Consider the following 24,082-nt stretch of genomic DNA (forward strand, 5'->3'; position numbering starts at 1 on the left):
CAATATTGAAATACGGTTAACTATAGTATAATTTTGTTGTATAGAAAAGAGAAAATGGTCTAAAGCCCTCCCAATCTATACTCGAAATTCCAACTACACACTCTAACTTCACGAGTGTCTTATTTGATTACTGTAATGATCCGAACCATCATTACTTAGGAAAAGAAAAACTTCGGGAAAATACTGGGTCACTGTCCCTCCAGGGCGAGACAAATGCCGCTAGGGCGGTGGCACCACGGCAGGGTAAGTTGCCGCCAGAGCGGGTTGGGCGAGGCAGAATGTAAATAATATGAAATCTTATTTTCTCCTTTTTCCAAAAACACCTAAATTAGACGTAAATTACCCCCAGAAACCCTCCAAAAGCTTCCCTAGGCTGGGGAAAGAAGGAGGAAGAGAGTTCCGACGTAAGGAGATCAATGACTTGTGGATTCTTGGCCAATTTTACCATCTTGTCACCCGAAATCGAATTTGAGCTATAATTTTGTGCAGCATCTTGACGTCAAGTAGGCTAGGTTTATTAATTGAGTAGTTATAAATATGTGCTCACTGTATAGTATGATGTTAATCAATGGCAAGAATTATACGTAGGCCTTCGTGCACCGAGTAGAAGGTGACTTAGGCATAGTAAGAAGTCTTAGACGATGAACTAAGGCTAGATACGGTCAAGTTATTATTTCGGTAATGTGCGTTGATGAATGTTTCATTGTGATGTTGTGAATCCATATTAGTCTGATGTATGTAGTAATTATTTCGTTATAATGTTTGTATGTATGCGAATGTTGCATTATTGATCACACTAATCGTATATGAGGATAATTAAATGAGGTATGCCATGAATCATGACTTGATTGTATGAAGGTAGGAATATACATTGTGATTTTGATTGTAGGTTGTTGATTGGATTGAGTGTTGCATTCCGACACACTAACATGAGATCGATTACCAAGTACCGGTATAAATATTCACGATCCGACACACTAACTTAGAACAGATACCACGCATCGATACACTAACAGTTTGGATGTGGGTTCCATGAGAGGACCATGACTTGACATAATTGTATATCCTGAGAATTATGAAGTTGTACGTGTTCTTAAGTGATGATTGAAGTGGTATTTCTCCTGAAGGGTTAAATGATTATGATGACCTATATATGTTGTTCTACTATGTTGATTTAACTCGTTAGGTATCTCGTTGTTGAAACAACATGGAAGGGCCAATGGTTCAAGAGTGTTAATGTTGAGAGAAAAAGATTTTCCGTGTGCTGCAAGGGTGAGAAGTGAAGGTAGTGTACATAATGAAAATACTTAGGTAGATTTCACTGTGAAAGAAAGGAATTTGTGGTTGGTAGTTGAGAGGTCTTAATAAAAGGTGTCATATGGCAGGGACTGGTAAGATGAAGAGAAGGCAAGGGTATGTCGTGTGTGGTTAGTCGGAATGTGGGTAGTTGAAATGGTGGACCCTTCTATGAGTTAGAACGGTTAGACTATGATCAAGAACCTAGTAAGTAGGTAGACTGAGGCGGTGGTTGGTAGTAAAGGTACTAGTGTAATTCTGAGGTATTTGAGAGAGGTTAAATGTGAAGAAGAGAGTGGTTTTATTGTATGTTCTTGCTAGTTGAATTCTTATATTATGCGGTGGGCGTCGGGTTGACCGATGATGCCTACCAGCACGTATGGTTTTGTACTGATACTACTCTTGCTATGCCTTTTTGGCATAGTCTGGATACAGGGTCGGTGATGTTTCATTGGGTGAAGACGAAAAATTCTCCAGCAGCTTCTATTTTTCTCTCTGTATGGTGGGAGTTGTGTCTTTGCATTTTTATGTCATGTTGTACTCTTAGTAGCTCTCGTACCTGCTTAGACTAGATCACTATGGGTGTTAATTACTTTACAAGTCTTAACTCTAAGTCGTTTTAAAAACTCTTGTTTTATAAATATATTACATAATTTTCTTTTATTCGTCCTCTTTCTTAACTTTCCGCATGTTTTGACTATTGGGATATGAGGGTTCTCCTACTTAGGTGTTAGTATGTAGGTGCCCGCACGGCCCGGTAGGTTGGATCGTGACAATTACAAATCAATTCAAATGTCAAATTAACTCAATTTTTTCTTGATTTTGATTTTGGATTTAATTTTTTAAAAATTATTCTATCCTGAAAGGATATATTTCATTATCTTAGATATTTAATGAGAATAATTTTCTTAAGGACCACTTTGAATTCAGCTTTAAGCTAGCTAACATACACTTCTAATGTCTTTTTTTTAAGCAAATTTATACCACTAGACAGTGGTTTAGTGGCTTTTTATTAATAATAAACATAAAAAATTCTCAATAGGAATAAGTACAAACATATACTTCTAATGTCGAATTAGAATTAGAACATATTTAAAAGAAACCAATCATATATAAGTTGATTCAGATAACATGTTATATAACAATTTGCAACATAATGAGGACAATCGTAGACAGGAAAGAAGGACAAGTATAATTCATGAAGCAATAAGAAAAGAGAGATTTATCTTAAGTACATAAATTATTATCATGCTTTCCCACGGAACATAAAAATCAAAAACTGCAGCTGAAGAAAGAGTGAATGGAGAATGAAAACCAAGAGATGAATATAAAAGGACTTAAATTTCGGCGGGAAATTTGAAAATTTTCTATCACGCAATTTTAATTATTAATTTAGCTTTTTCTCATTTAATTTTGTAAAATGATTGAATTAAAATTATAACTGGAAATCATATGATAATTCATTTGATTTGATAGATTATCAATAAATTTGGAGAAGTAACATGGATGGGATGATTAGTTATTATTATTTTTCAAAGTAAGTTCAATACTTTCACTCAATTTGATAATAAGTAGTATTTTTATATTTTCTTATTTATTTATATTTAAAAATAAGTCAAAGTAAAACAAACATAATGATTTTGTGTACTCCTCGATATCAACTATATTGAAAAATATTTAATATTTGTTTTGGGTATCAGATAAATTGGAACAAAGAGAGAAATATTTATTTATATTAGTAAATTAATTAAGATTAAGAATGTTTTTGTCATGTATTTCCAATATATTTTGTTAGATCTTGTTCTAAAACACTTTATTTATCAATCTACAGTTTTAAGTAATTTAATTCAAAGTTCTAAATATTTTTAATTTTAAAAATTTTGAGAAATAGAAATAAAAAAAGAGATAAGTTTCAGAAACACACCTAAACTATACATCTTTTTTGAGTTTCATACCTAAACTATTGAGAGTGTGAATTTTATACCTAAACTATCACTTATTAGTTTGAGAAACACAAATCTCTCTTTTATACCACTCTCATCATGATGCGTTTAATACACTCTCTCTTTTATTTTAAAAAATTATCTCACACTCCACATGGACAAACATTTCACTTTGACAAAAAATAAATAAATTATTAATATTAGTTAAAATTAAAGATTAAAATTATTATCCCAAAAAACAATATTTTTTTTATAAAATAAAAAAGTAAAATATTTTTCTTCCTCTNATTTAGATATTGTTTTATTTTAAAAAAATAATTTTATCCACTAGTCCACATAACCCTTCGCTTCCAAAATGTTTTCTTGTTTTGTGTTAGATATAGATATATATATATCAAAAATATTTTGTTATGCACTACGAGACTTTTTTAAAATAAATTTTTTATTTATGTTATATACGGTACACAGGTAGAAAAAACTTCCTAAAAATATATGTATATATATAACACAAAATGAGAAAAATGCAAAATAAATAATTAAATTAGGAGTGGAAGGTTAAATAGGATGAGGTAGAATTTTTTTTGGGAATGAGTGGGTGTTTTTTATTTTTATTTTTTTTTGGGAGGGGGGGGAGGGGNGGAGTGTGAAGTAAAAAATATTTTATAAAATAATTTGTTTTTAAAAAGGACGGGGGATTGTGGGGAGGGGGGTACGGGGGGAGGTGGTGGAATGGGGTAAGAAAAATAATTTAAGTTTTATTTTTTAAAAAAATATTTTTTGGGGGATAATAATACTTTAATTTTAATTAATATTAATAGTTTATTATTTAATTTTTGCCAATATGGAATATTTTATCCATGTTGAATGTCATGTGTCAAGGTTTTTTTCAAAGAGATAAGCTTGAAGATCTGAACTATTGTTAGTGAGTGTGAGTTGTAATAGGGACAACAATAACATACTCAGTACAATTCCACGAAAAGAAACACATTGCCAATCTAAAATAAAACAAGCTAAGAAAAACACTCTTTTCTTTTCTCTTTTACAGGATAATTGGTTGCACTACATTTGCTTACTGAAATGTCCATGTAAGGTGTAACTCCACATTTGGGCGATAAAATCCATAATCCAAATCCATACTTGTTATGCATCAAACTTCTTGATAAATGTTGAGTGTCTATCAACAACAAGCTCAACCAACGGAGACTCGACTTCAGCCCCTGCCAGAGTGCAGTCCCTGCGAACTGTGACTTTTTCCTGCTCAGTGACGACTATAACTTCCTCTTTACGGGTTGATAGTTCATTAGCTATCACCATATGCATCTTGTATTTTTTGAGGGCCATATTAGCCTTTGCTAAAAGGATATCTGTGTCTGTTTCTAGCTGTCAAACAGTAAATATTGGAAATCAGTAATGAAACTATACCCCCAATGCCACTTGTGAGATTATACTGGGTACGTATGTTATACTTCCTAACAAATGAAGCTTTGACATAGAAATTCAAGTCACCACTTCTTTACAAGTACAGAATTTTCTTCCAGAAGACAGACTACAACATTATTAAATTTCGTAACTTTACCAAACAATACAAGATGATCACCAACCTTGAAAGATATGTGGAAGGCCATTGGTGCCCATTCATTCCTAAGCACTGAAAGCATCTTTGGTACTTGGGCGAGTCGTATATCCAGAGGACCAGATGCTGACTGGATTTTATGTAAAGCCTGTGAAGAAGAGGTAACATAAAACAAATAGAGAAGATTTAGAGGAAACAGTAGATACAACTCTCTTTTATAAGATGATTAAGATGACATGTTATATAACTATCAGTTGCAACATAATGACAGAGGGCAATCAAAGACAGGAAAGAAGGAAAAGTATAATTCACGAAGCAACAAAGAAAAAAAAGAGATAAATTCAAGAACATAGATTATTACCATGCTTTCCCACGGAATATAAAAATCAGAAACTGCAGCTGCCAGAAAAAAAATAGCACTAGACCCGAAGTCCCTCAAAGACACAGAAATTAGCTGAAGAATCTGCCAGTGACCGAAATAACATTAATGGAAGTGCTACCAGCCTCCACAAAGCGTACTAAAATGCTCATACGACATTGATTTAACAGTAAAACAGATTTCACTGATCTATTTAACTTAAACCTGCAAATACTCGAAAATTGTTGTAAATGGAAGTTTCAACAGGATGCCCTCAGCAACTGCCTGCAAATAGTAAATTCTTCCTGTTAAAGACTAATAAGGATAACATTTCGAACAAAAAAAATAGGAAGAAAACAAAAAATCAGTAATAATCCATACTGCGCGATTTTTAGTAATGGCGCTCTTCACTGTTGCAGCATGCAATGCATCCACTAAAATATAGTGCAACAGAAAAATGCTCATTAGATTGGAAAAGTGTGAATTGCTCAACAAATCAATTGTGATACAAAATACTCAGAACAGTAAAGATATCCTCTAAGTGACAATATATAAAGTTACCAAATATCAGAAGATGGATAAGCCTTTAAAGAGTATAAAACTAAGACAAGCTTTGACAATATGTGCTTACCCATTCCCATTTCAGTTGATTTACACTGGGATTTCGAATTGATCACATTCTTGCTTACCGTACGTATCAATGAGCTACTAATAATAGATAATCTCATGGTACATGCTATTTGCGGATAATATGGTGATAATCAACGAAACTACTGAGGCATTTGAAGTTTAAGACCTTGGTGTTATTGGTGTACACTGACATTGGTGTCATTTCGGATCAATACACGTCATTGGTGTTAATTGAAGGATATGTGTTACATAGGCGTTTAATGTTTAAGATCTTCACAAGTTCAGTATCGTAGAAATGTAGATATTAAGATCGAACATCATAATAAATGACCACAACTGATAAGAGTGTACAAGTAGCACTTACAGAGAATAAAGAATAAAGAATAAAATAAGATAAGGTCGTCTAGAATGACTTGGTTGATAGAAATGTAGCACATGCATCAATATTGAGCGTAAAAATATAAGAACTATAGACCTTCAATACTTGAATCATCAGCAACACTAAAGCACTCTAGCAGCGGATCATCGGGCAGAGAACTACAAAATGGCTGGCATGACCCTCTGCATATATATTTCATGGTGTTACTAGTCTAAAATCAAAATCACAATAATCGAATAAATTAATTTGGCACTTGAAAAACAAACCTTCGGTAGAGAAAGACTACAGAATAACCGGACTTCAGAAAGTATCTGCAATTACATTTTCATTTTGAGCATCAAACGTATGTGAGTTCAAGTGTGTGCAAAGCATCAAAACATAGTATTCGTGATATACTCTGTGGATGCAGCCCCTCTATGACCGGAGCTAAAGTTGTCAATATAACGAACACATTGTTTTTCCAGAGGAACAGTTGTACCACCTGAAGTAATACACACCACCCTGTTTGCTTTTCCACTCACTGAACATGGAGACACAAAATAAAGTCAAGTGGCATCTATATTCAAAGAACAGAGAGTTAAGAGGTTAAAATCTATGAGATGTTGATTACTAAAGAAATAACAATTGCCTGATGATGAAGTATTGCGATCAACGAATTCCTTCAAGCTTTTCTCAATTTCAGCAGAATCCTTTAGCAGTGGAGCTGACTCGAAGAACGACATAACTTCATTTTTCGGTGTTTCTCGTAACTGATTAGCATCATCAATTGCATCCATGCCGAAACTTGACAAAATGGTTTATTTAGTCATTCAATTAGATAACATACAAAACTTGAGAACCTGTCATATATGCTATCATCAGTCACCAAAAATATCCTATAACAGGTCATTTTCCAATATAATTCATATCAATATTCTACTTAAATGGTAAAGAAAGAGATAGTATTTCATTGACAAATGCATTGGCTAATAGGACTGAGCAATGAAACAAACATGCTTCGAACATCAAGTACACCAAGGCCAAGGGCAGAACCAGGTAGGACCAAGGGTTCATCTAAATCCTCTTTGGCGGCGGAAAATTACTTTATTTCTACATGGTTAAACTTGAGAACCTGTCATATAACCAATCGTGTGTTTACTTCTTCATATTACGTAACCCCTTAGTGAAAATCGTAACTCACCCACTGACCAAGGCTTAGATCAAAGGATTGAGATTCAATAACACTTTGATATGTTTCTTCAAAATTAATCCTACAAAATTTCTCCATTTTACAAAAAAATTCAAATGCTAAATATAAAGGGCAAAATTTTATTACTAATCAAACATGAATAAACTCATCCTAAAATTAATCCTTTAATTAGCTATCCTTTATCCCTCATAACAAACAAGCCCTAAATTTATAAAAATTGAATACCCAAAATCTTAATATTCCCAATCGTTAGCAAACATGCAAGAAAAAAAAAAAAAAACACTCAGTTCAAAAATTGTTACCTGCGCGAAAGCTAGTTGAGAAGAATTTCTGTATATGGAGAATTTGGTGGCATAAATAAATAGTAGTACTAAAATATTCATTTTTTATATCTAATTTTTAATTTTAATACTTAATAATTAAGAAACGCCAGCTTCCGGCAGCCGTTTGGTCAGCTTTCGCCGCCGGCAATATGCTCTTTGTTATTAAAGTGTGAAAATACGTAACAGACAAATAATTTTAAACCAAAAGATAAAAATAAAAAAGGGGAACCGTATGGATCGGGAGATTGAACCCGACGTGAATCGAACATAATTGAACGGCTGCTGGAAAATATATGACGGCAAAACTATACACACAGTTTAAAGTTGTCAAATTGAATGTAAGTGAGATTATTTTATTTCATATTTAAATCTAGATATTAATTAATTTTGAGATTATTTTAATTCATATACAAAAATGAAATAGTTTATTTGTTCCGTCTCACAAAACATACCAAAAGAAACTTAATAGTAGCATTATAACTCATGCAAGTAAATGAAGTACAAAAAAACTTTGGGAGAAATTAAACAAAGAGAACACTCTAAATTACTTCACTGACAACTAAACCTACAAAACTCTTACAATTCCTCCTATTTACAATGACACTACCAAAATCTTGAAGGAAATTAAATGAGGCACAATAATCCAAATGCAACATTGCATAATATTAGTCATAGCTAGCTAGCTAGTACTCCATAATAACATACATATCATGACTAGAGGTTGAAATTAAATAAAACTAAATTTTGAGTGGCGACTCTGATCTCGTAGGATGGATCAATTGGAAGGGACATGGTAATATTTGCCTTTACACATACATCTGTAGACAATTGGACAAGATTCAGCAATGGAGCATGCAAAGCTCACCATTACTCTCTTACAAGGGAAACAAGGTCCACAAGCATGAGAACAATCTGGTAAACTTGATCCTGTTGGATACATCTCCATTCCTAACACATCATGATCTCCTTTTTTTTCTTCCTGCAATTTCAATTTTTTATGTTTCAAATTATACATATGTGACAAAATTGTTAAAATGGTTTCATAATTGAGTGACAAGTTAAAAACACCACTTATTTTGAAACAGCGGGAGGGGAAGTAATAATTTACCTTAAGGTGGGCATGGTTTTGATTGTCCTTGTTTGTTCCTTTGCCATGATAGGAAACTGAAATATATTTTAAGGAGAAAACATTTATGTTTGCACATAGCAAAAGACATCAATTGCAACATTAATGTTTTTTTCTGAAAGTACTAGCAATTGTCTCTATGCTTTAAAAAAAAAAACTAAATTGAGATATATATATATATATATATACACTTTTATTACATAGTTTATTTTACAAATGGATGACTGGATATATACTTATCGGGAATCTTAATAGTTTAGTTGATTGACTATCTGAAATTTTTGCTTTGTTGATGAGATTTTGATTCTTGGTCGCTAATTTAGTCCTACAAACTATGTCACAGCTAGAGCTGAACATCTGGTACGTGAGCAATTTAAATGAGGGCCCATTATTGAAAAATCGGAATTGAGATGAGTCCTACTTTAATAACATATAAAGGGAAAAAAATGGACTTGACTCAACCTCAAAAGTTAGCTTATATAGACAGAATAGTTTAAGTCATATTAAAGAGACCACTCATCCCTTAAATTAACCACCGATGTGGGACTCTTCACAAGAAAGCTCATGCCTAGTGTTACTTTCGGCTCAAACTATGTATACATATGAAAAAATACATATATTATACACACGCATACATTTTTTTTTATCTCCTATCTCTCATTGTTTTTTTAATTATATTTGAAAATAAGACAGGATAAAGCATAGGTTGGCACTTACAATGATATGGACGTAGGCTTTGGCTAGAGTCAACCAACAACATTAAAACAAGAGTAACTAATGACACACTCAAAATTCCAAATGTATTCACCATCTTCTTTTAAGAATCTTGAAAATTTGGTGCAAACAAATTTTTTATTTTAAAAAAAAAAACTAACAACTAAAAAATAGTTGGAAGATGGATATGTGAAGGAAAATATTGAACCAAACTTGTGGACTATATATAAGAGAAAATATAATGAAATTTGAAATGAAAGAGGGGTGATTTTAATTAATGTAGGATATTGTACACCTGATGAACTTCACATGATACACGCCCATTTTTTATTTTTTTTCAAAAATTCACAGGTTTTCTTCTCTTCTTTAAACTAATCCCACTAGGTATACAAATAAAAATAATTTTTTTCTTAAAAAAAAAAAACAAGACCCAAAGTATGAAAATTTTATGATAGCAAAGAAAAGGATAAAAAGGGATTTCTAAAGAAGAATAAATTTTAAGTAGCACACTTTAATTATTTAATTTTTTTATATGGGTGGCAGTGAGATTCGGACTCAGGAATTTTATTTTATTTGAATTTTGATATCATGTTAAAGTATGTAATCATCTCATTTAAAAGTTGAAGATGTTAGAGAGAACACATTTTTATCCTTTGCTTGTATTCTCGACAACTACTACTAGAAATATTTTTTCAAAAGAAAAATTATCACGAATTAATGGAAAATTTGTGCAATAATATATGATTTTTTCACTAATTTTTTACTGAGCTAGCTCACTGGAAAAATGAATGGTGAAAAACAAATTATCATTGAAATATAAGAAGCTTCTTGATTTTTACATGTGAAAACACTATTATTTTTGTTCACTAATTCGATCAAAATATTTGTGGAAATTTAAAATAGTCATTGAATATTTTTAGTGAAAAAACAATTACTACTCCCTCTATTCTATATTAATTGAATTTTTGGAGTTTCTTGCATTGTTCAAAATAAGTGAATTGTTCAAAGTTCAAGATGGATGTTTGAACTTTTTTCCATATTTATCATTTCCTTTAATGAGTTTGATATTTTCTAAGAGATAAATCGCACTATTTGTAAAATTATATTTATGATTTCACAAAAAATAATAGTAAAAAATATAATTTAAATTATATCTTTAAATATTTTTCTTAATAAGGGTGCATTGTTATTTGCCTCACAAATTTACTTTTAGTAGTGAATAGCGCAAAAAAAAAATTGTGTATATAGTCTGAAATGAGCTAAGGTAAAAATAGAAATTGTGCTTCTTATAACTTATTTATTTGACCAAAACAATTGGTCTTTTTTTTAAACTTGTCCTTTTTAATTGAAGACTTTAAATTCAAATGTTGCTTTTTTAAACTTGACCTTTATTATATTTAATTTTATTGAAACTTTTAAATTCATATGATATGATACGATACTATTTTTGTTTATCTCTTACTAATAATTTTCCTAACTATTGTATCAACAAATGTAGAGTGCAAATAAAAATAGTGTAAAAAGGTTCATTCAGAATTAAAGGAATAAATTTTCTTTGAATCACAGAAGATGTTACTCATTATATGGCTCACCAATTTCACTTGATTCTATTGTCTTTATGAAAGGTTCGCTTTATACAGATTCGAATCAAAACGCGAGCTTTACCAAGAAAATAATTGAACGTTTTGAAATATATGTAATTTGTCCTAGTCCAAGATTTCAAAATCCAACGTCATCCCAGCCTGGGGTTTTATTTATGGATGAGCCGATTGTGATTTTTATTCTTATTTTTAAAATTTGAATGTATATTATTCAAGGACAAGAAAATGCCAGTATTAAAAAATGGCTATAAGACAAATATAATTAACATGAGTGGCAATATGCATTAATTTCAGTTGTTTAGTAGAACACGTACATATGTGTGATATAATTATCAAGTGTACCATATTGTTAAACAAATAGATGAAATTAGTGATAAACAAAGAAAAAGCAAAGAAGTAAAGTCTAATCTAAAGATAAGATTGGTTCTTAACCACTACAAAAGGAGATTTTTTCCTTTACTAGTATCTATTTTCTTTCGAAAACTTATGAGATGCTATTTTTTAGGAAATCTGACTCTTAGTGTTTTAAAAGGCGTGAGGCGAGAAGTTTTATGCAGTATGGGGCGAGATGTGAGTCTTGTATCGAGGCGCGTAAGTCTTATGGATTTACGGGACATAGCTCATGTATATTCAATTTTATAAATTTATTACTAAGAAAATAAGTAAAAGTAAAGCTTTTATTTATTTTACAAATAAATTTTAATAAATAACCTATAATATATAGGAAAAAAATATTATGATTTTTATTTGAGAAATGTAATAATAACCAATAATGAAGAAAAAAAGAATTACAATTACTATTTGAGAAATATCATTACACCAATAATAAAAAATATGATTTAAAGCAAAAAAAATCAAAAAAAAATAAAAGAAAAATAACTCCCAAAGCGTACGTTTTTACGCCTAGGACTTACGTTTTTAATCTTGAAGCTTATGCACCAAATTTTAGGACTTACATCCTATGAATTTATGTCTTCAATTTACACTTCGATGCTTTTTCGATACACCTCGCCCCATGACTTGCCCCAAAAATGTTTTTTAGAAAACACTACTGACTTTTATGTTATTTGTATGGATTTAGTTTGTATATATTGATAGTGTTTACACATAAAATCGTTGCCATTTTCAATTCGAAAAATGACTAACTTGTATTTATATTTAAAACCAATTCAAATTTTTAAATATTATTTCCAACTTTAAAATTAAATAAATACCTTCTTCTTCTTTTTTCACAATTTTTATGTTCAAACAAATTATACCGCAAAAGACACAAAAAGAAGATCATTGAAGAGAGGGTCTGGTAAAACGTGAAGGTCTGAACTTTGGAATAAATGAAATTTGAGCATTTATAAATTTCCTTTTCATGCATGCCTTTAATTAATGTATATTTTCCCTCCTCCCATGTTTCATGTCTTATTAATTTACTTCACCTGCAGGAATACTCTGCCATAAATCTATACCAAGTACAAATTTTCAATTTTAAGTATCAATTAATTTGACAAAATTAAGCTCATAATATTAAAAAATGTAGCTAAAAGTAATAATGTAAAACGACAAATGTAGAGAGACAAGTTTTTTTTTTCTTCAAGTATAAATATGTTTATCCATAACGTAATTTTCAATACTTTTATTTATAAAAGATCATGGAAAAAGTTAAATGGTGTGAAAGTTAATAATCGCATAATAAATAATTTCTTAGAAGTTATGAACATTCGCCGTAATTCTCTCCGTTCTTATTTATATGTCATCATTTTAGGTTTCACGTTACTTAAAATACTAGGTGAGTTTACTTTTGTATCCTTATTTAGTGTTCTCTTGAAGTCAAGTTTCAATAAATGAACATGATTTAATTTACTTTGATTAACTAATTTGACCAATGAAAATGAATTAATTATTTAGTTTTTCTATGTTGGACAAATGTATAGTTTCAAGGCTAATAACTTTCAAAGGGTAAAATAGGAAGAATAGTATTTTTTATGCATTGATTTTGTAAAATGACGAATATTAAAGACCATCTATTTTTAGTAAGAATGACATATAAAAAAAAGTGACACATAAGCAATAGACCGGTAAACTTCTAATCATGATTCCAACTTCTCCCAACAAGAGGTTGAAATATGGTGGAGGGGTTGCATCTTAAGTAGGTGAGTTAGAATCAATGAATAAATTCATGACCCATTCAATCTGTTTTTGTTTGCACGGATCAGGATTAAGAACTCACTTATTTATTAATTTAGCTCATTTTAATCGGCTTAGTTCAACCGATTTTATAATCGTGCAGATATGTAATTCAGGTTAACCCATGAAATTTTTTGTCTTCTTTTACTTTCTAGTTTGATATGTTTTTTTTTTATAGTTATGATATACAAGGAAACGTTTATTAGATACTCAAATAAATTATAATAAAATAAAATTTGAATTTAAAACATAATAAGAATAGCACGAATTGAGTTATTATCTGATTTTTGGCTCATTTCAGCCCAACTCAATTCAACCCAAATAACATTTAAGCGAGTCATGATTCATAAACTCAACACGTTTTGACATTCTCAAATTCATCCCAAGCCGTTTATTTGACACCTCTAATCTTAAGCTTGTCATCAAAGTAATCAAGTGCATGTATTGTTTAATGGAACCATTTTTGGGCCTTTTGGATAAACAAATATAGATGAAAGATTACCCGTTTCTGTAGCAACGGTACCTAGTCATGTGCAATACTACAGATATAAACGTATGAAATTTATGTAAAATGATTGAAGTCCAATTATATTAATGCTAAATATTCATGGAAAAATGACTAAAATTCAATCATATATGACCTGAAATTCATGTAAAAATGTTCCAAATTTCTTGCTTCCTTCCGAGTTGTGTGAAGTTGGGTAAAACAAGTCAAACTGCATACACGTATGTCTGAACTTCAAACCATGTAAAGTAAATTTAAAAGCGACTAAACTAGAAAAAAAATGAAAAAACTTCAGCTATGACTTAAATGAGGGTCTTGAAATCAAGCCCATTAACTTGAACCACTATAGTAAGGTAAGGGCCAAGACCAGAAAAAAAAATGTAGACTCCTTGGAGTCCATATATCATTTGAAGCAATTTGGTCCAAATCAACTGAGTCTAGTATCCACCTCACTCAGTCTGGATGCTTGAATAGTACTTACATATTTGGCTGCTAGTCAACAATAATTATAATCGCTAGTTAAATATACCGAAAGTATACTTGTTTGTTCATGAATTCGTTTGGCTTGATTAAGCGTTCTTTCGATTTGGAAAAAGAATTGGAACTATTGCTTAAGAAAAATACACGACTTCTTCTTATATCCTTAAAGCTTTTATGAGCAGAATTACCCTATAATTGCACAGGTTAGATGATTTATTTCCTTGTACTTAGGGAGAGTTACTTAATATCTGCGCTAGTGAGAACTAACTGATTGGCAAAACAGTTGAAGTTATGGCAAGCTTGCCTAAACACCAATAACAACGTACCTAGTATAATACACAGATGTTACCCCTACCTAGGCAGGTAGTGAGATTGTTTTCAATAGATCTTCAACTCGGGAAAACACTATAGGAAGCTTGCTTAAACACCATTGTCATGAAAACCCACTATTTCCTCCCTGATTTTGATCTCCATTTCAGATAGATACCTCATACCATTGAGGTTGTGATTCTCCCAACTCAAATTAAACTTCCAAGACTAAATAAGAGTTTACTGTATCATTTCGAGGACTAGGAAAGTATAAAGGGAAAAATAATGTTCAACTTCACATTCTTTATAAGACAAAGACTGAAGCTTTAACTTCTAGGATAAGGTACAAGAAAAATTTCTTTAGATGTTAATCAATAGTAAAAGGTAGGACTTAACGAACTAACTAACCATCAAGTCCTTATAAATGGATAGATTAGCGAATAATTCGATTCAAAATTTTATAGGATCAAACTCAGACAGAATAGAAGAACATCAGAACCTTACATCAGATAAAGCAATGTTGTAGACTTGTAGCAGAGGAAGTATTTGACTTACTGTCTTATGGAACAAACTTGCTGGTAACTGCCAAAGGGAATTAGTTATCAACAAGATCTGTCGAATCCAATCAGCTTCAATTTGCAAGATTGATTTTTGCATATAGCCTACAGCAGTTCAGACATCTCGGCAACACTGACTGTGTTTTCAGAATACAAACTGAAAACAGAAAAGCAAAAAACTGTAATGAACTATAACTGAAAACTGAGAAAGATCTCAGCACCTTTTGGTGTCAAAAATAAACAAAATCTATTAAGGAGCCACAATTTTCTTGAGCTGTTCATACAAATCAGGCATCTGATCCTTGTAGGACTGCACAAAATAATCTACGAACTTTGTGTCTGGTAAGCTCAGAGCATAATAGAGATCCAACTTTCTCCTCTCAACCTTCTTATCGTCCAAAACTTTCAAAACTTGCATCCGAGGTACCACCCTTTTTTCCATACTAAAGGCCAAAATTGCAGGATGAGAAACCAAGTAAGCAGTTCCCAAACCAAGCTCCTTCATGAAAAGATTCAGTGCTTTCTGAATTCTAACTTCAGAGAGGCCAACACAAAAAGGTAGCTTCCGGAACATCTCGAGTATATCATCATCAGACCATCCAAAACTCTTAAAAATTCCAAACTTCTTTTCCAACTTAGACTTGTTTTGTGAGTTTAACACTTGACATCCATAAATAAAACTAGGGGAATCACGTGGAACTAGAAAATCGTTCTCCATCCTATGCAAAAAACCTTTAATCCTCTCGGGATTTTGAGCAATATAACTCGGATTTCTAAGCATGAGTTTTTTAATTCTCTCATCAGGAACACCATAGTTTTTCAACAACAATAGATTAGTCTCCATAGTATGATGAGCACGAAAAGAAAGCAACCAAGGAAATCTCTTTAACGCCTTAACTACATTTTCATCACTACCCAAAATTTTCCTGAGGAGATCAATGGTAGGTCTCAAATGAGTATCTAAACCTCTATCAACAATTTGTGAACCTTTAGCAATTACATCCACCAGGTCCGACCCGGATAACCCGAGATCCATAAGGCACTGGAATTTGGGTTTTAGGGTTTTGGAAACATCATGGTATAGTAATTTGGGAACCCTAGAAACCATTATTTTCATCTGGGTGTTGTCGAAACCATTTTGTTTCAAGAAATTGATGACTAAATCAGGATTCTTTAAGTTTTTACGTGAAGTTACCTTGGAGGATGTAGATGCAGCTTCTTCATTGGAGAATCCGAGAGAATCAACCAGATACTTCACCAAGACATGGGTCGGGGCAGGGGTTGCGGTTGATGAGTAGGGATACTGAGATCTGAAATTGAAGGAGGAAAGGAGGTCTCCAAAGCCATTGCAATGAAATATGGAACTGTGAGTTGATACTACTACAGCTTTGCCTCTGAATCTGATAAGCATTTCTTTTACAACTTGAAGAGTTCACTCCCAAGTCCTATGGCAACTTTCCAACTGTGAAACTATGTATGCTTTACTTTCGAAGAAAAGAACCTCAAATAAAGGTGACCTTTTTAAACTTAATAGAGTTGAACAAGTAGATATTTACGTTTTATTTTGCATTTAACGTGGCAATAATTAGATAAGTTCGGGTGAAGTATATGGGGGAGAAGTTAGGCCATCTTTCATATCAGTCACATTGTTCGACTATATGCAGTTTTCGTTTCCATTGTCTCTAATCGAGGTCCATTGTTCACTTCTCACTTTTGGAGGGTTTTACATCATGGTTTGGATATTTGACTAGATATGAGTATAATTTTTTACCTTCAAACGGATGATCAGTCTAAGCGGATGATTCGAATGTTGGAGGACATGCCTCGAGCATGTGTGATTGACTTTGGTGCTCGATGGGATTAGCACTTGTCCTCAGCAGAGTTTGTCTACAACAACAATTATCATTCTTTGCCTACAACAACAGTTATCACTCTTTGCCAACAATAACAGTTATTACTCCAGTATTAAGATGGCTTCATTTGAGCAACAGTTATCACTCTTTGCCTACAACAATAGTTATCACTCCAGTATTTAGATGGCTCCATTTGAGGCGTCGTGTGACAGATGGTATAGATCTCTAAGTAGTTGGTTTGATTTAGCTGAGATAGACTCTTTAGACAAAGACTTGTTATGTAGTAAGTGTGTCTACTTGCAAAAAAGGTAAGATTTTTTTAATTTGTGGTCTGGAATAATCATTGATTATTTGTAGAATTATAAATCATTCTAAAGTAAATGTGTAATTTGAAAGTTAAATTGTTTCAATAAGGGAAAGTGTGATAATCTTTTGGAAGCACTAAAAAGATAAGTATGTGCCAAATAAATAGGACAAAGAGATTTGAACTTTTTTATTTTATTTTTAATGAAATAATAATGAATAATCATACAAATATTTCTATAACTTCAATATCAGTCTTCTTAAAGGGAGATGCACCATTAAAGTTAATGAAAAGCCTAGTTACTAGAGCCAAGTTGTTTGACAAAACATAGGCATCCTTACAATGAAATAACCAAAGTACTGCAATTTCAATAACAATCAGAAGGAACTACCACATGTTGGATTTCAATAACCAAAAGTATGATGAAAAAGAATGTTCCAACACTTCAACTTCACATCAAAGATAAGTCAGAGACTAAAAAGAGTCTAAAGTAAGGTACAATAAAAATTCTTGAGATGTCAAGAATATCAGATATCAGATGACTAGTGCAGTAACCAGAAAAGTATTCGACTTTTGTCTTCTGGAACAAACTCTCGGTAACTGCCCAAGGGAATCAGCTTAACAATAAGATGTATTGAAACTGTATAGCTTACTGCAGTTCAGACTTGTAAATATGACGAAGATGTTTCAATAAACTATGTCCTGACTACACGAATGATGTTTGGAAATACAGACTCTGTTTTAGTTGTTACCTGTTCACAATGAAAAGCAAAAATGTATTGAACTATAACTGAAAATTTAGAAAGATCTCAGCACCATTGGTGTCAAAAAAAAAAACAAAATCTACTTAGGAGCCACAATTTTCTTGAGCTGTTCATACAAATCAGGCATCTGATCCTTGTAGGGCTGCACAAAATAATCTATGAACTTTGTCTCTGCTAAGCTCAGAGCATAATAGAGATCCAACTTTCTCCTCTCAACCTTCTTTTCGTCCAAAATTTTCATCACTTGCATTCGAGGTATCACCCTTTTTTCCATACTAAAGACCAAAATTGCAGGATGAGAAACCAAGTAAGCAGTTCCAAAACCAAGTTCCTTCATGAAAAGATTCAGTGCTTTATGAATTCTAACTTCCGAGAGGCCAACACAAAAAGGTAGCTTCCGGAACATCTTGAGTATATCATCATCAGACCATCCAAAACTCTTGAAAACTCCAAACTTCTTTTCCAAGTTAGACTTGTTTAGTGAGTTTAACACTTGACATCCATAAAGAAAACTAGAGGAATCACGTGGAACTCGGAAATCGTTCTCCATCCTATGCAACAAACCTTTAATCCTCTCAGGATTTTGAGCAAAATAACTCGGATTTCTAAGCATGAGTTTTTTAATTCTCTCATCAGGAACACCATAGTTTTTCAACAACAGTAGATTATTCTCCATAATATGATGAGCACGAAAAGAAAGTAACCAAGGAAATCTCTTTAAGGCCTTAACTACATTTTCATTACTACCCAAAATCCTCCTCAGGAGATCAATGGTAGGTCTCAAATGAGTATCTAAACCTCTATCAACAATTTGTGAATCTTTAGCAATTACATCCACCAGGTCCGACCCGGATAACCCGAGATCCATAAGGCACTGGAATTTGGGTTTTAGGGTTTTGGAAACATCACGGAATAGCAATTTGGGTACTTTAGAAACCATTATTTTCATCTGGGTGTTGTCGAAACCAGTTTGTTTCAAGAAATTGATAACTAAATCAGGATTCTTTAAGTTTTTACGTGAAGTTACCTTGGAGGATGCAGATGCAGCTTCTTCATTGGAGAATCCGAGAGAATCAACAAGGTATTTAACCAAGAAATGGGTTGGGGCAGGAGTTGCGGTTGATGAGTAGAGATACTGAGATCTGAAATTGTAGGAGGAAAGGAAATTTCCAAAACCATTGCAATGAAATATGGAGCTGTGAGTTGATACAGCTACAGCTTTGCCTCTAAATCTGATAAGCATCTCTTTTGCAATTTGAAGAGTCTACTCCCAAGTCCTAGGGAAGCTGTGTATACTTTACTTTGTAAAAAAAAAAAAATTTGAAAAGACGCGGAAATTATTAGTTTTATCCTTGAACTATTAATATACACGCCCATCTTGTAATATAAGTGAAATATATCCTAAATTCTCATCAAGTTTAGGAGTGTTTTTCAATACTTTTCTCGATTTTTTTATTAAGAGTCTTATGCTTCTACAAGATTTTGAGACCACTTATTATGTCTCGTCTAATATCTATGACCTCATACTTAGTCAAGTAGAGGTGTTTTTAAGGCTGTCAACGTGTCTTTTAACTTGATCTCATCTGATATCTATGTTCTCCTAGTTGTTCACACCCAAAGTTATATATGCCCTCTCTGATATTTATACCCTCCTAGTTGTGTACAACTAAAGTTGGAGGACATAGATATCCGTTGAAGCCAATTTAAAGAGCATATTTATATATTATGTTTGTTATATATATTTTTTTATGACAAGAAAAACTTGCAGTCGCTATCCTTTGAATACGCACATGATAAAACTCTTGCTCTTATGCAATAACCACACATGAGAGGCTAACCCGGGACAAGCTCAACCCATTTTTATATTTAGTTACTCCACTAGTTTCAATTTATGTGACATACTTTGATTTAACATTAAGTTTTTTCTATAAAAAATTAAAAATTTTGAAATTTTTGATCGAAAATAATTATTGATATCTTATTTGTATGGCTATAAATCATTCCATTAAAGATAAATATGTAATTCCAAAGTTAATTTTTTTCAATTAGGGAAAATGTGATACTCTTTTTCGAACGAACCAAAAAAGAAAAGTATATGCCAAATAAATCTGGACAAAGGAATTTGAACTTTTTTAGTATTTTAATGAAATAATAATCAATAATCATATAAATATTTATATAACTTCAATATCAGTGGCAGTGGGAGATTCACCATTAAAGTTAATGAAAAGCCTAGTAGAGCCTAACTTGTTTGACAAAACATAGGCATCAACAGCATTCTCAATGAAATCCCACCTGTATGAATTCATGAAATAACCAAAGAAGTAATGCAATTTCTATTACATTTAGAATAAACTACCACATGTTGGATTCAATAACCAAAGTATGATGAAAAAGAATGTTCAACACTTCAACTTCACATCAAAGTTAAGAGAAGGACTAAAAGAGTCCAAAGGTACAATAAAAATTCTTTAGATGTCAACAACATCAGATCTGACCAATTGAGTAAGCAGAAATAGTATTTGATTTCTGTCTTCTGGAACAAACTCTGAGGTAACTGCCCAAGGGAATCAGCTTAACAACAAGGTGTATTGAAACTGTACAGCTTACCGCAGTTCAGACTTGTAAATATGAAGAAGACGTTTCAATAAACTATATCCTTACTATACGAATGATGTTTTAGTTGTTACCTGTCAAAATGTATTGAATTACAAAATGAAAATTTCAGAAAGATCTCAGCACCCTTAGTACCAAACGTAAACCAAAAACTATTAAGGAGCCACCGTTTTCTGGAGTGGTTCATACAGATCAGGTATCTGATCCTTGTAGGGAAGCACAAAATACCTTATGAATCTTGACTCAGATATGCTCAGAACACTAGAAAGTGCCAAGTTTCTTCTCTCGAGCTTCTTTTCGTCCAAAATTTTCAACACTTGCATCCGAGGTACCACCCTTTTTTCCAGACTATAGATCAAAACACCTAGATGAGAAACCAAGTAAGCCGGTCCAAGACCAAGCTCCTTCATGAAAAGATTCAGTTTTTCCTGAATTCTAACTTCAGAAAGCCCAATACAATAAGGTAACTTCCGGAACATCTCAAGTATATCATCATCAGACCATCCAAAACTCTTGAAAATTCCAATCTTTCTATCCAACATAGATTTCTTTTGAGAGGATAACACTTGAAATCCATAATGAAAAAAAGGAGAGTCACGCGGAATTTGAAAATCATTCTCCACCCTATGCAACAAATCCTTAATCCTTTCAGGCTTTTGTGTAAGATAATTAGGATATATAACCACAAGTTTTCTTATTTTCTCATCAGAAAACCCAAAGTTTCTCAACAACAATCGATTAGCCTCCATAGTATGATGAGGACCAAAAGTAAGCAACCAAGGAGCTCTCTTTAATGCCTTAACTACATTTTCATCACTACCCAAAATTCTCCTAAGAAAATCAATGGTAGGTCTCAAATGAGTAACTAAACCTCTATCAATAATTTGTACATCTTTAGCAATTACATTCACTAGGTCCCACCCGGATAACCCAAGATCCATAAGGCACTGAAATTTGGGTTTTAGGGTTTTGGAAACATCACGGAGTAGCATTTTGGGTGCTCTAGATACAATTTTTTTCATCTGGGTGTTGTCGAAACCGGTTTGTTTCAAGAAATTGATGACTAAATCAGGATTCTTTAAGGTTTTCAATGAAGTTACCTTGGAGGATGTAGAGGCAGCTTCTTCATTGGAGAATCCGAGAGAATCAACAAGATACTTGACCAAGAAATGGGTCGGGGCAGGAGTAGAGGTTGATGAGTAGAGAAATTGAGACCTGAAGCTGCACAAACCGACGCCATTGCAGTGAAATATGGAAGTGTGAGTGCCTCTGAATCTGATGAGCATATCGTCTAACGGTCTAACGTTGCTAGAGCAGCAAAAAACTTTTGAATGTTAAAAATGAATTACTAAGCTTATTGCCATTATTGCATATAAAAGGGGGGAAAAGCTCGGAAATGTCGTTAACGTATTAAAAACAGTTCAAAAATGCTCTCCTTCCACCTATTGATTTAAAAATGTCCTTAACGTTTTGTTTAGATTCAAAAATGCCCTTAAGTTAACAAAAATATAACATGAAATTTAACAAAACAAATGATCAATTTTCATTGATCCACGTCAAATAAAACAAATGGTCAATTATAGTTTACAATAATTACCATTTGTGACCTACTTTTAGTTATAATTATGTGGTTCACATTTTAGTTAAGGTGTAGTTTTATCCTCGTTATACTATGGAGGACAAATATAAAACATGTGGTTATTCGTATATATATTTTAGAACTCCTTTTAACAACTTCTGCATTTAGTTATCATTTTCAATCGCGAATGATTCAAAACTATTCTATAACAAGTAGCTATAATAAACTTATTGACGCTCACATCAGATGGAGAGTAAACAGTCTTGTATGGGCAACTGTAGCTCAACCTAGACATAGATTTGTTCTTTGGTTAGCTGTACATGGAGGCTACTTACCAAAGTAAGATTGAGACACTTTGGAACGTATCTATAGATAGTGATGAATGCTGCTTATGTGACATGAAGATTACAGAAACACCCCTCTACCTTTTTGCAGATTGTGCTTTGACAAGCAGTTGGCTGGTTTATCAATTTGGTTGAGCATACAACTTGTGTAGGAGAGAATTAAAAGGAAGCACTAGAAGCATTTTAAAAAGGAGATTGTAGCGTCTATGCGAAAAATTGAACTACTTTCAATTTTGACATTGATAAAGGACATTGTAAGTACCTTGGTGTACCTCTCTCTTCAAAGAAATTGATTGCTGCTGCTTATTTGCCCCTCATTGAGAAGATAACATCTAAAATTACTTGCTGGTCTGCCAAGTTATTGTCATATGCTGGTAGAATGCAACTAATAAAAGCAGTGTTGTTTGGAGTTCAAGCTTATTGGGCTCAGATTTTCCTCATTCCTAAGAAGGTCATGAAGACAGTTGAGCAAATTTGCAGAACATTCTTATGGACAGGTGCAGTCAGTGGCGGACCCAGAATTTTCGTTCAGGGGGTTCGAAAAATAAAAGTATAAACGTGTAAATAAGCCTTTAGAAATGGGATCCTTGAATTCTTTTGGGTTTAAAAGCACACTTTTAACACGTTTTTTAAATTTTTTTTTAAAAAAACTTGAAAAACAGAACTGAAAATAAAAAAAAATAAAAAAAATTGGAACTAAAAAAGAAAAAAAAATAAAACGCTGTCACAGGGAATCGAACTGGGGATGTGATAGTTAATTTCCAGGGGACTTGCCACTGAGCCATCAACTTCTCTTTGTCATTGAGGGGGTTCAAAATATATATATCTACAAAAATACATAAAATTTACCTTATATATACAGTGTAATTTTTTGCCGAGGGGGTTCGGGTGAACCCCCTGGAACCAACGTGGGTCCGCCCCTGGCTGCAGTGACAGTGTCCAAGAAACTTTTTTGTGGCTTGGTCTAATGTGTGCCTGCCAGGGGCAGCAGGTGGACTAAATATAGTGAATCTATGCATTTGGAACTTAGCTGCAATTCTAAAGCTACTATGGGATATCAACAGGAAAAAGGACCGTCTTTGGGTTCAATGGGTGCACAGTTATTATATCAAGAAGGGTGATATTACCCAAGTCCAAATCCCTAAAACAGCTTCCTGGGTGGTGAGAAAGGTATTGGAATCTAGACAACAATTGATCACTCGACTACAAAGCCATGGAACAATACATCAACAACTTGGAAATGTCCAGTAGGGAGGGAAATTTTCAATCCATAAAATGTATGTCAACTTATTGCCTGTTCATCCCAAAGTGACTTGGAAACATCTTGTTCTGCATCCAAAGATTAGATACAAGTTTATCTTGTGGCTGGCAATACAGAAACGTTTGGCAACAGTTGAGAGATTGCAAAAGTTTGGTATTAATGTTCCCCCTGATTGTGCCTTCTGTGGGCAACACCTAGAA

At 32.8% G+C, this 24,082-nt stretch overlaps 5 protein-coding genes across 7 annotated transcripts; all 5 read right to left on the reverse strand.

Annotated features, from left to right (window-relative positions):
• Positions 1–4,153: 4,153 nt before the first annotated feature.
• LOC125851482 (phosphopantothenate--cysteine ligase 2-like) lies at positions 4,154–7,830 on the reverse strand. Its single transcript, XM_049531269.1, has 10 exons — positions 7,671–7,830; positions 6,808–7,018; positions 6,576–6,699; positions 6,446–6,490; positions 6,276–6,361; positions 5,552–5,604; positions 5,396–5,455; positions 5,174–5,275; positions 4,841–4,960; positions 4,154–4,619 (listed from the first exon to the last, which is right to left on the reverse strand). Exons 2-10 carry the CDS (start codon positions 6,953–6,955, stop codon positions 4,380–4,382), a joined length of 978 nt encoding a protein of 325 aa, XP_049387226.1. The 5' UTR covers positions 6,956–7,018; positions 7,671–7,830; the 3' UTR covers positions 4,154–4,379.
• Positions 7,831–8,246: 416 nt separating this feature from the next.
• On the reverse strand, positions 8,247–15,261 carry LOC125851481 (protein EPIDERMAL PATTERNING FACTOR 2-like). Of its 2 annotated transcripts, XM_049531268.1 has the most exons (4): positions 15,177–15,261; positions 11,133–11,138; positions 8,800–8,855; positions 8,247–8,670 (listed from the first exon to the last, which is right to left on the reverse strand). In XM_049531268.1, the coding sequence occupies exons 1-4, from the start codon at positions 15,259–15,261 to the stop codon at positions 8,467–8,469; spliced, it is 351 nt and encodes a 116-aa protein (XP_049387225.1). In that variant the 3' UTR covers positions 8,247–8,466. The 2 variants fall into 2 exon arrangements, with proteins under 2 accessions (XP_049387225.1, XP_049387224.1); XM_049531267.1 differs by lacking the exons at positions 11,133–11,138; positions 15,177–15,261 and adding an exon at positions 9,535–9,704.
• On the reverse strand, positions 15,182–16,623 carry LOC125851478 (transcription termination factor MTERF5, chloroplastic-like). Its single transcript, XM_049531264.1, has 2 exons — positions 15,383–16,623; positions 15,182–15,266 (listed from the first exon to the last, which is right to left on the reverse strand). Exon 1 carries the CDS (start codon positions 16,570–16,572, stop codon positions 15,412–15,414), a length of 1,161 nt encoding a protein of 386 aa, XP_049387221.1. The 5' UTR covers positions 16,573–16,623; the 3' UTR covers positions 15,182–15,266; positions 15,383–15,411.
• A 1,100-nt stretch (positions 16,624–17,723) lies between these two features.
• LOC125851477 (transcription termination factor MTERF5, chloroplastic-like) lies at positions 17,724–19,325 on the reverse strand. The gene has a single exon (XM_049531263.1). The coding sequence runs from the start codon at positions 19,323–19,325 to the stop codon at positions 18,162–18,164; it is 1,164 nt and encodes a 387-aa protein (XP_049387220.1). The 3' UTR covers positions 17,724–18,161.
• Positions 19,326–20,420: 1,095 nt separating this feature from the next.
• Positions 20,421–22,025, reverse strand: LOC125851479 (transcription termination factor MTERF5, chloroplastic-like). Of its 2 annotated transcripts, XM_049531266.1 has the most exons (2): positions 20,927–22,025; positions 20,421–20,772 (listed from the first exon to the last, which is right to left on the reverse strand). In XM_049531266.1, exons 1-2 carry the CDS (start codon positions 21,982–21,984, stop codon positions 20,769–20,771), a joined length of 1,062 nt encoding a protein of 353 aa, XP_049387223.1. In that variant the 5' UTR covers positions 21,985–22,025; the 3' UTR covers positions 20,421–20,768. The 2 variants fall into 2 exon arrangements, with proteins under 2 accessions (XP_049387223.1, XP_049387222.1); XM_049531265.1 differs by having other exon boundaries at positions 20,422–22,025.
• Positions 22,026–24,082: the final 2,057 nt, after the last annotated feature.

This window comes from Solanum stenotomum, unplaced genomic scaffold (assembly GCF_019186545.1).
Source record: "Solanum stenotomum isolate F172 unplaced genomic scaffold, ASM1918654v1 scaffold2627, whole genome shotgun sequence".
Taxonomy (NCBI): domain Eukaryota; kingdom Viridiplantae; phylum Streptophyta; class Magnoliopsida; order Solanales; family Solanaceae; genus Solanum; species Solanum stenotomum.

Coding starts and splice junctions, on each gene's coding strand:
- LOC125851482 (XM_049531269.1), bottom strand. CDS start 6,955: ATGGATGCAATTGATGATGCTAATCAGTTACGAGAAACACCGAAAAAT. Junction 5,456..5,551: donor CCATTACTAAAAATCGCGCA/GTATGGATTATT, acceptor TACTATTTGCAG/GCAGTTGCTGAGGGCATCCT. Junction 4,961..5,173: donor ATATTCCGTGGGAAAGCATG/GTAATAATCTAT, acceptor TCTTCTTCACAG/GCTTTACATAAAATCCAGTC.
- LOC125851481 (XM_049531267.1), bottom strand. CDS start 9,628: ATGGTGAATACATTTGGAATTTTGAGTGTGTCATTAGTTACTCTTGTT. Junction 8,856..9,534: donor AAGCCTACGTCCATATCATT/GTAAGTGCCAAC, acceptor AATATATTTCAG/TTTCCTATCATGGCAAAGGA. Junction 8,671..8,799: donor AAAACCATGCCCACCTTAAG/GTAAATTATTAC, acceptor TTGAAATTGCAG/GAAGAAAAAAAAGGAGATCA.
- LOC125851478 (XM_049531264.1), bottom strand. CDS start 16,572: ATGCTTATCAGATTCAGAGGCAAAGCTGTAGTAGTATCAACTCACAGT.
- LOC125851477 (XM_049531263.1), bottom strand. CDS start 19,325: ATGCTTATCAGATTTAGAGGCAAAGCTGTAGCTGTATCAACTCACAGC.
- LOC125851479 (XM_049531265.1), bottom strand. CDS start 21,984: ATGCTCATCAGATTCAGAGGCACTCACACTTCCATATTTCACTGCAAT.